Source organism: Etheostoma spectabile, chromosome 2 (genome assembly GCF_008692095.1).
Source record: "Etheostoma spectabile isolate EspeVRDwgs_2016 chromosome 2, UIUC_Espe_1.0, whole genome shotgun sequence".
NCBI classification, from domain to species: domain Eukaryota; kingdom Metazoa; phylum Chordata; class Actinopteri; order Perciformes; family Percidae; genus Etheostoma; species Etheostoma spectabile.
In genome coordinates this window covers 4,719,894-4,730,580 of record NC_045734.1, presented here as the reverse complement: position 1 = coordinate 4,730,580, position 10,687 = coordinate 4,719,894, and the positions used below count along the sequence as shown (strand labels likewise).

The 10,687-nt window shown below is 42.7% G+C and overlaps 1 protein-coding gene across 25 annotated transcripts in view; it reads right to left on the bottom strand.

Moving 5' to 3' along the window:
- rims1b (regulating synaptic membrane exocytosis 1b) overlaps positions 1-10,687 on the bottom strand; it is a 174,675-nt gene that overhangs the window by 130,395 nt on the left and 33,593 nt on the right. For 24 of the 25 annotated variants that reach the window (XM_032526711.1, XM_032526701.1, XM_032526759.1 and 21 more), the window contains 2 exons: positions 6,668-6,957; positions 5,234-6,132 (listed from right to left, as the gene is read on the bottom strand). In XM_032526711.1, coding sequence (XP_032382602.1) covers positions 5,234-6,132; positions 6,668-6,957 — 1,189 coding nt within the window. Of the gene's footprint in view, positions 1-5,233; positions 6,133-6,667; positions 6,958-7,829; positions 8,355-10,687 lie in introns of those variants that run through there. The other variant, XM_032526857.1, reaches the window with a different exon arrangement.

The following is a 10,687-nucleotide window of genomic DNA, read 5'->3' as shown; positions in this document are numbered from 1 at the left end:
ACGCACGCACGCACGCACATTGTGTGTGATGTCTGAATTTCCCCTTGGGGATCAATGAAGTATCATGTGATTGCAGTAGACATACAATTTAAAAAAAAGAATCTTTAAATATTAATAGATTTTTGGAATTCTATTGAATCGGTAGAGTTTGAATTGCGATTTGAATACAAATCAATTTTTTTTTTACACACGTCCACCAGTTAAATTAAAGCCGCCCTTGCTTCCATTTTACTTCAAACATTGGGTCAAACCTGCTATGTCAATAGTCAATCAATCAATCAGTTTTATCCGATACCTTCTTCCCAACCTCAACAGACTAGACTTTTTCTTGAGATGCCTGGTGTAAATATCCTTCAGGCACCGCCGATCCCTCCCTATACATCAGAGCCGCAGTCTCTGAGACTCATTGGGCAGAATGGGCAACCACAATTTAAACACAGTTTACAATAATCCTGCTAAGAGGATTCTTGGAACATATACTGTACAGAACTGTTTCTGCATAAAAATTACATAACAACATCCATCATGTCTGTGTTGTGATTGAAAAAAAAAAACCAAAGCTTGTAATCCAAGCTATATGCACGCATTGCCTCAATGCTGGTGCTCTACATTAAACTCGTGTTCTACAACTTTTCTCACTTGTCAAATATGCTGTAGTTGACAGAATGTTTACCAGGTCTAAATAAATCCAGATTATGTTAGGTAAAGGCATACTTGTTACTATTAGGTTGTTTTCAAGGATATATGAAGATAAATTAATACTTTCCCGGAAATATGGCTGGGCTATTTACTCCTATTGTAATGACCCTCTGATGATCACCTGTGTGAATTGTCATTACTTTACTTATACCTTAAAAGCAATAAAGCTAATGTTTACCTGTTTAAATACCTGTTTACCTGACAGGTGTTTACTCAATAGATCAAATATGGATCATTTACTGGCTTTAAAAAAAGTTACAAATATTAAACATATTTAACCTTACAACCACTTTTTTGCTGTATACAGCATGGTGTCACAGCAAGAATCCCTGCCTTATATGTTTTTTGATAATGCTTTGATTGTGGATCCACCTAATGTCAGTTATGCATACATTCAAGTATAAGTTCCCCGTTTATCAACCCAATTCCCAAAGGGTTTAAAACACAGTTCAACAGGGCAATCATACAGGCCTTTCACAACACAGCCAGTCATCTGACTTAATATTAATATATAGAATAGTACTTAAAGCGGCTATAATATACATTTTTACAATAATAGTGTAGTGATGAAAATATGAAAACAATGTGACAATATGAAAGTGGTCGCTGCTGTATCTGTAGCTCCCTTTCAGCTTTACATAGTTCACAGTAGCTACCTACTCCCTAACTTTACTGTTTTGGTTCACTCTCATCGCTCTCATAGTATATCTGAACGATTTGTGGGATTATCTTATTTTTCTCTTTTTCTTCCAGATATTGAAATTGTGATAGCAAAATATAGCTAAACAGAAAGATAATCACTGTGTAACAGAAAAAATATGTCATGGAGCATATAAAACCTGAGACACCATCAAAACTGCTCTACATTCTTATGCAAGGATGAGAACATGGATATGAGTTTCCAGCAATAAGTGTTTTTCTTTTAATATGCATGGAACATTGAACAGTTAAACACAGAACATTTAGCACCAAAGCTGATGTTATAACAACATTTCTGGAAACAATCTATTGTGCAACATTATACCAGCATTTATCTAATGAAAAAACTTTGAATATAATAATTAATTATAATATAATAAAAAGAGGAATAACAACTGTTGGACCAAATGTTACACCAACATTCGATTAATAACAATTTTAAAACTATTAATCGTTCAGTCCTATCTCATAGCACAGAACTTGGCAGCTTCAGGCAGATGTTTCCTCACTACCTCTTCAACACCAAACAGAATGAACATAGTGGAGCATTATGCTGCTAAAGAGCCAGGTATTTACCCTTCAGGAGTCGGTAGAGACCAAAAGCAGAGCTAAAAGATTACACGTTATACAATGATTTGCCAGGTAGCCAAAAACATGACTTCAAATGTAAATGTGCTGTATTTATATAGCGCTTTTCCAGTCTTAACAACTGCTCAAAGCGCTTTTACATCTACAGGAAACCTTCACCATTCACACACATTCATACACTGTGGCCGGGGCTGCCGTACAAGGTGCCACCTGCTCATCAGATAAACATTCATACACATTCACACTCCGATGCGCAGCACCGGGGGCAACTTCGACAATGACTGCAGGGGCAGGGATCGAACCACCAACTTTCCAATTGGCAGGCAACCGCTCTACCACTGAGCCACAGCCGCCCCCTGTGTGAATGAAATGAATGCTATTCTTGCTCTGTAATTGATGGATGTGTAAATAAGCAACGTAGTGCTAACAAGTTTGCTATATCAACTTGAAGGGGCTCATATGCAGAGATGGGGACTCGAGTCTGAGACTCATACTTGCATCGCACTTAAGTCGCACAAACAGCTGACTTTAGACTTGACTCAACCCAAAAGACTTCCGACTTGACTCAGACTCGAGCTTTGAGACTCATCAATAACCTATTTTCATGCAATTATTGCATTTTAATTGTGATTTCTATATGTTATAGGCGCATATATGTTGGGGAAATGTATATGACAAGCTTTGCCATCATGAGAAACGTAAATGCATGCGCTATGAATTATGTGCGCAGACTCACATATAGAAAAATGCATTAAAAACGGCAACACCAAGTCCTCCCGAGTTGTGGCTTTTGTCATTCATTTTGCTTTCAATAACTTTGTAAACAGTGGCAGTAAGCAAACAACTACATGCAAGGTATGTGACACCCAGATAAATGATGCGAACGTCGAACTTCATCAGGATTTTCAAAAACATCCAGTCACTTGCAAAGTGAAAGAGACATTTAGCATATTGTCACAGGTAAGAAGCTAACCATTGCACAGTGTTTTGCTAAAGCTGGGAAAAGGCAAATTGAATCTTTATAGTTAGTAGTTGCTGAGGCTCAGACATCCATTGCACACAGGAGGCGGGATGCACGGATCCATCTCCCCAGGAACCAACGCTGTGTCAGGTGAGCAAACTCATGTGATGCATAATTGATCCCTTGGATGATTTGTAGACTATTAAGTGAACAAGGTGTACCCGGTCTCACACGCTAACACTGGGCCATCTTGACTGTCTTAATTCTGCGTGGCACAGCGGATCTGTGCGCACTGTTACCTGCCGTGGAGACGCTGGTCTCACTAACCTCTCCTCCTCTGAGTCGCATCTCCCTCGGGCTGGACTCATTTTCACTGAGCCCACTGAAACTTGGAAAATAAATGGCATTACATCAGTGAGTTCAAACTGCGTATTGTGTGTAATTTGAACTGACACTGATATGCTTGTTGTTTTGTAATTGGTGTGGCGCTGCCACTATTGTCTTGATTTCCACTAGACACTTTTTTGAGTGAAAGAGACGTAGCGTTTAGCATATATCAGCACATCATAAGCAAAGTGTTGTGCTAATACTGGGAACAGGCCAATTGTATCTTCACAGTTGCATCCATATGATGTGACAGACTTAATATTTCACCAGGTCTGAGGGCTAGAGGGATGTGTTAAGGAGACCCCATAAATGGATTTTGATACTGTACTGTATGGATGGTAGCTACAAGATATGCTTTGAATTCATAAGATTTAACAAAACAGTGTTAGGGACAGATCTGGTGGCCAGAGACTTGACTTGTTGCAAAAAACTTGAGATTTGACTTGAACTTGCAAAAAATGGCTTGTGAACATCTCTGGTCATTTATCAATAACCAAGTTTCTATCTAAGCTTATATTAGAAACAAACAACTTCCACTAACTGTCATGCAAGTATTAGGACACATGGGCGCATTGAGATAAACAATTGGTGGTGCTAATTCTTAAGACTGGTGCTATTTAATCATTGAAGAGGAACAACAGCATTCCATCAAATACCTAATGCATCTATGTAAGGAAACATTCTGCACATTATCCAGCAAACATGTGCTTATGCCACAGATGAGAGTAAAAGGAAACATCCTGTTTCAAGGCCCAGCTAGCTAAAGAGTGTTTAAAACAGCTAATAAACTCAATCCACACCATCTACCCATTACCTGTCGTTGAGTTATAGTAATCTGGATTAAAACATCTGGAACAGGCCCTTCTGTGAGCGGTGAGACAGATAAGCTGACAGAACACAGCTAACTCTGCCTACAGCCTCTTGAATTTAGACGCTCTCCAGTGGTTTATAGCACAGCCTAGCATCGCTAGCATCGCTTCTCCAACAGCAGTGAGCGGCGGAATGCGTAGGTGTCAGCCAGCAGTTAGCATGCAGCATGCAACCACAGCCAGGCTGGGTTTTGGGTGGTGGTCCGTGGCTGGCTACTTGCAGCTGGCTAGTGTAGCTGGCTGTTTGCGAAGCATTACGTAGCATGCGAGCCACTGACCTAATTCCACAAATCTGCTGGCCTAAATCACAGGGACTCTCCAAATAAATGAGAGCTGTCCTGGCAGCGGCAGGGTTTAGCCACAGCACAGAGGTGTAGATGACACACAAGGATCGTGATTCACTGTGTGCTGGGTGGGTGGGTATAGTTTTACACTCTGAAATGAACAAAGTATACCAAAGTACATCTCTTTTTTTTTTGCACATTATCGTAATCCTACCAAGGCTGTTTCTGATGCTATGGCTAGGGAAATATGGTCATGACGTTTGGGAAGAGGAAAGACGTTGCAATGGAAAGCAGCTTTCTTGTGCCATTCTTATTTTACACTTTTAAAACTCCTTTCTCAGGTAAAATGAAAAAGGGGGTTGAATGATTTGTCCAATCATCCAACCGGGATCTTTTTCTCTCTCAGAGTATTAGCTGCAGGCCAATTAGCAGCTACAATTAGCTACAAACAGACTCTAAGCCACACCACAGTACACTGGGTATACAGTGCAGAAGGAGATGCAGGCAAAGTTTGAAAGTATTTATGCACAGATCAAAATGAAGGTCTGTTTTGATTTGGGTAGACAGACTGAGAATGGTGAGAATAAAAAGACAGCAGACTTTTTTCTTTGCCTAACTTCAACAAATAACTTAGGGGACCAGTGCCTAATGTAAGGAAATGGATGACAGCAAACAGTGCAAGGTATGCAAGTGCGGGTAGGTTTAGCTTAGTGAGCTAGTGGAGTGAGCACATCTGTCTGACTGACCTTTCTCGCTGACGCTTTCCATGTCCACGTCCTCACAGCTGGTGTACTCGGGCGTGGAGCCGCCCTCCTCCTCTGAGCTGCTGATGGACATCTGTCTCTTGTTGACTCCGCGCTTGCTCTTGTATGACCGTGGAGGGGGCGGCCGCAGAGACTCAGACTGGTCCGAGCTCTGAGAGTCCTTCCTCAGCAGGTTGTCCCCACCCTTGTCCCTTGGTGTCCGTGTCGGACCGTGCTCCAGGCGGCCTTTGTTCTGGCCCCAATCTGGAGGCACCGGTCCCCCAGGTTGGGTTCCTGATCTCACTCCACCTCCTGCAGGTGGAGCGCCCCCTCCAACCCCCACGGTCCTATCCCCAGTGTAGGCTTGGTGGTTCTCCAAAAGGGCCTTGTGGTCTACCGCCCCTCCTCCACCTCCACCCCTCCTGGCCAGACGGTTTTCAGGTACCTCCCCCCCTCCTCCAACCCCTCCTCCGTCGCTAGGCCCCAGTCCCACTTCATTGATCGCCAGATCGCTGTGCCGCCGTTCATGCCGAACCTTTGACACCCTGGCGTGCATGCGCATCTCCTGCTCCTCCTTCTGTGGTTTCACTGGGTATCGTGCTAGGTTGGGATCACTACGATAACGATTCTGGAACTCCTCCTCACGGCGCTGGCGCTCCCTCTGCTCCTCGTCCTCTGGCCGTCTCCGATGAGTTTCTGAACGACCCAAGTTCCCCTCCCCGTCCTCGTAGTCCTGAGAATGGATCTTCTCCAGTCTCCGTCCATCTCCTAAGCGCCTCTCCCCTGGAACCACTCGCTCATCCAGGGATGACTGAGATGGCAACTTCCCAGCAGCTCTTCGGCCACTACCTCGGCCCAGGCCTCCCTTACCATTTTGTTCATGGAGGGAAACTGGCCTTTTCCTGTATGAGAAGAGGATTCATTATACCAATATGTCATGTACAGATATAAACACAAGTGCATCTTTTCCATTTTAACAAGCATTTGTAAAAGAAAATAAGGCTGAGAAGAGTTGTTTTGTACAGAAATATCCTGTGCTAAGAACATCCTTTCTGTATTTGCAAACCATACAAACAGATTAAAATGTCCACTCGCCGACAACTCTTACCTAACTCAACCCCTGGATGAAAACAAAGGGATTGCATAAAAGACCTCTCAAGACTAAAACCTATGACCTCACTTCTGCACTGGTGAGAACAGACACAGGTCCATGTTGTTACCCCAGGGATTAAAAAACAACAGGAGCTTTAGCCTGCAAACAGTCCTGGCTTCTGGGTTTTGAAAAAAAAAAACATGGTTCCCATTCTCAAATTCTTTATTTTCCATCATCTTAATTAAAAAACTAAATGACAAAGATCCTTTATTGGCAGCAACTGCCGCATAAAAATGAAATATATCAGAGAAGATGTGTCCACTGTGTGTCTCTTAATGCCTTACTTTTCTCTAGGTGGTTCACTTTGGGAGCGGGAGCCAGGCATGGTGTCGGCCCCCTTGGCAGCAGTGACACTGGAGGGAAGCTGTGTCCCGTTCGGCGGCCCCGCGTTGGCGTTGGTGCTGGAGGGCGGGGCTTGGGACCTAGAGCGGAGAAGCTTCCTGTCCCGTTGGGCCTCACCTCCAGTGACTGGGGTGCCCAGGCTCCCAGGTCGCGCCCCTGACCCTGAAAACCATTCTCCTGATTTGGTAAGAATCTCCTGCTGTTTACGGCACAGGTTGCATACCCACATTACCTACAGGGGTTGAGAGGACAAAAGTATTTGCAAGCTGGGTCCAGTAGCATTACACATTCAATCAAATGAAATACCTAACAGCAAAATTTTTAGGCATGCCTGTGACACAGAAATGTACACAAATTACACATCACAAATTAATTTACTTGAACATATAGCTCTATCACCAAACAAATGCAGCATTGTTCACTTTATGGGAGCAGTTCTCCTACTCTTAACTTTCACAAACACCTTTTATAGCATATTTCAGTACATCAGTAAGCCACCTTTAAAAAAAAAAAAGATATATTTCTCCACATGATTTTCCCTCCTTCCTTTACTATAGCTAATCAAATCTTAGAAAGTGCTCAGACGTGAAAGACTGTGCTTTTTTCAACCATTATCTGTGAACACATCTTGGTGGAAGCTATGGTAGTTCTGAACTGTATATTTTAAAACTACAGAACCCCCTTAAAAGGTCAAGTTTCGCCTGCCCTGTGGTTCTATTGCTGTAAGTATTAAGACTCCTATCTTTTTTCAGTGTAACCCATTATAAAAATGTATGTTTTTCAAAGATTGATCTGTTATGCTCTTGGTGGTGATATAATAAAAACAGCACACTTCAGAGTGGGACAAAGACCGAAGGGAGCATGAACTCAAAATGGTATTTTACTGTATGTGTATCATTTTCATCCAAAAGGAGAAAGAGTAAAGCTATTCTAGTCAGTGATTCATCTTTTCACATGCATTCAATGCTTTTCTGTTATTTAGACTCTCAAAATACTCTGAGATCACAAAGTACAACTGATGTCCACAGCCATGTACAGCAGCCATCATAACATTTGATTCTTCATCCTCTAAATCAAACAATATAGTCAACATCAAATACTCACATGTAGCCATGGCTACTGAATATCGCCTCACTTCGACAGCACAAAAACAGGGTTTATCTCCCTCAGTATTTATAATCCCAGCGGTTTTATTTTTCAGAGGAACAAATCCAAAAGCAAAGCGGAAACACAGTGGTCCCTTGTATTACGCTGCAAGACCTTGGCCCAAGTTGGAAGGGAAAAAGGTCCCCTGGGACCTCCAGAAAACCCCAAATGTTACTCCTTGATCGTCACTGGAATGGGCTGGTAGCAGTCACTTTAGCAGTTAGCTTTCGGCACGCCAAAGCACATTTATCATGGCCTGATTGAAATCTAGTTGGCGCATGTCCATACTAATCTAAAGTAAATCAGCAGCCCGCACGGCCCACAGCTGTCGGCCAGCCGCCCAGCCACACACCACCATCTCTCTCTCTGTCTCTGTCTGTCTGTTCTCCACCTCTTTACCTCAGCTGAGTGGCCACAGATTTGCAGTAGCCTGTAATCCTTTCAGCCCCTCGCCATTATTCAACTCATCATTTGATGGCAATACCAGCTCACGATTCCTAACTTCTAACCTACAATATTCCCACAACAATCCCCCCCCCCCCCCCCCACACCCTCTTCCATCATCCCCCTCAGGCAGAACTACACAGGTTAGAGATTAATCCCCGATGTGCCAACCCCCCCCCCCCCCTTTCTTCTATCCCAGTGCATGATGGGATATAAACTACTTTATCATGTGCAGTGAAATGTACAGAAACAAATGCACCAATTTCACACCTCAAGTTGCAGCCAAAAGCAGAGAGGCAAATGCGTCTTCACTTCTGGATCAACTTTAAACTTCTAAAGACATTTTGTAACTCTCTAATGCCAAAACGTACGATTTGGGCTAATGGCATTTTCATATTCTTTTGCCAATACGATGCCTTGCTTTGAAGATGTAAACATGTTTTTGTTCTTCAAAAACCCTTCTGTGACCTTTTATCCATGTTTGATATGTGACAGTTTTCAATAGCACTTTGGACACATTTCAGATGGCGCTCAAAAAGTATTGAGTCGGGCTTGTATCAAACTACTGTCAAGGACCACAAGTTAAATGTCTGGACAGAATCATAATTAGACAGTTACAATTAACAATACTAAAAGAGTTTTTGTATAGCTTGGCTGCATTCTGCCAAAAACAAAAGATCACACAAAAAAAAACTCTTGGTCAAAATTGGACAACACAAACTTATTTTTGTTAGATTAAAAAGTGTCAAAGCAAGATATCATTTTATCTTATCAAAACTGTAGTAAGATATTGGCACTAGTACTCAAGATGTTCACAGCCAGCCCTAGTGTTGAGGTCCGAGGTTGTGTGCTAGTTGCCGCCAACGAAGATGAGTGAATTGTCTAATCCACGATTCTAATCCTTGAATGAAAGTATCATATAGAAAGACGCACATCATGGGACGACTATTCATGTCCTAGTGTGTTCTCAAACCAAAGAGAAAAACAGATCTCATTTTCTAGTGGCATGTGTTTGTTATGTTCTTTAAAGCCTATGCACTGCAGATGGGGGAGGGTAGTAGACAATAAAGAAGTTATAGAACGCATGGGCTCACACACACAGGATATAATACACATAATCCTTTATTGGAGTGATTGTGCTCTGTGTTCCAGGATAGCCAGACAGATATTGTAGCAGGAATTAATTGTGTGTGTGTGTGTGTGTGTGTGTGTGTGTGTGTGTGTGTGTATTTATGTCTATGAGATGCAAAAGTCCCAACCTACAATATAGTGTGTGTGACCTCAGCCAAGCCAACCAATTGGCTCCCACGTCCAGAGGCAGCGCACTCTCATGTCACCTTGAATTCAACTCTTCACTGTGAGCGGAATGTGTGTGTGTGTGTGTGTGTGTGTGTGTGTGTGTGTGTGTGGTGTGTGTGGTGTGTGGGTGGTGTGGTGTGTGTGTGTGTGTGTGTGTGTGTGTGTGTGTTTGTGTGTAAATATGTGAACAGTATGTATATCTAGGACATTTTTTGAAACCTCGCCTAAAAGAGCGTGGCGTGGGCGACCGCCTGTAGGCGAGGTGTGTGTGTGTGTGTGTGTAGAATAAGCAGTGCCATCTTGCTCATGAAATAATGTGTCAACCTAATTCTGTCGGAAAAAAAAATTGTTTCTCCATGGTAACCAAATCACGGAGAACAAGTGAGAGAAAGGGGGACAACGCAGTGTGTGTGACTATAAAACTGAGAAAGACAGAGAGAGAGTGTGTGTGTCAATACTGAAGGACAATAACAGCAGAGTAAACTAAAAACAGCACAAATGCCATTTAGACTTCCTCAATATACCATTGTAGTTGCTATCTGAAATTACCTAAGCATGGATTTCCTTCCCTTTCCTTGCTATTTATTTCCTTTTCTCTATTCTATTTTCTTCCTTTACGTTCCCATCCTCTCCTTTTTTCATTTCTTTTCCTTTCCTTTTGTTTTCTTCTCTTTCTGTCTTTTGCCTTCCCTTTCCTTCCGTCTTTCCTTTCCCTATCATTTCCTTCACTCTACTAAATTTACTTTTTCATTTCTTTTCATCTCTCCTCATCCTCTAGCACAGCCGACACACCTAGCTGACTTGACAAATGAAGACGCCACACACCTGTCAATCATACTTCTCTGTCCGATCCTCCCTTCCCTTCACCTCCCGCCCCCAGCGCTGCTCCATCCATCTGCTGACAAAATGGTGAAGGTGTGCGTCTGTAGCTCTGCCAACAGCCGCAGCATTCAACAGCAGCTCATGACCAAAACAGCATTCATTTAGGCCTGAATTGTGTGAACCTCAGCCTTTTCCTTTTCCTTTTCCTTAAATGGGCAGAATCAATGTGAGCCTCGGGGCCTGGGGGGGGG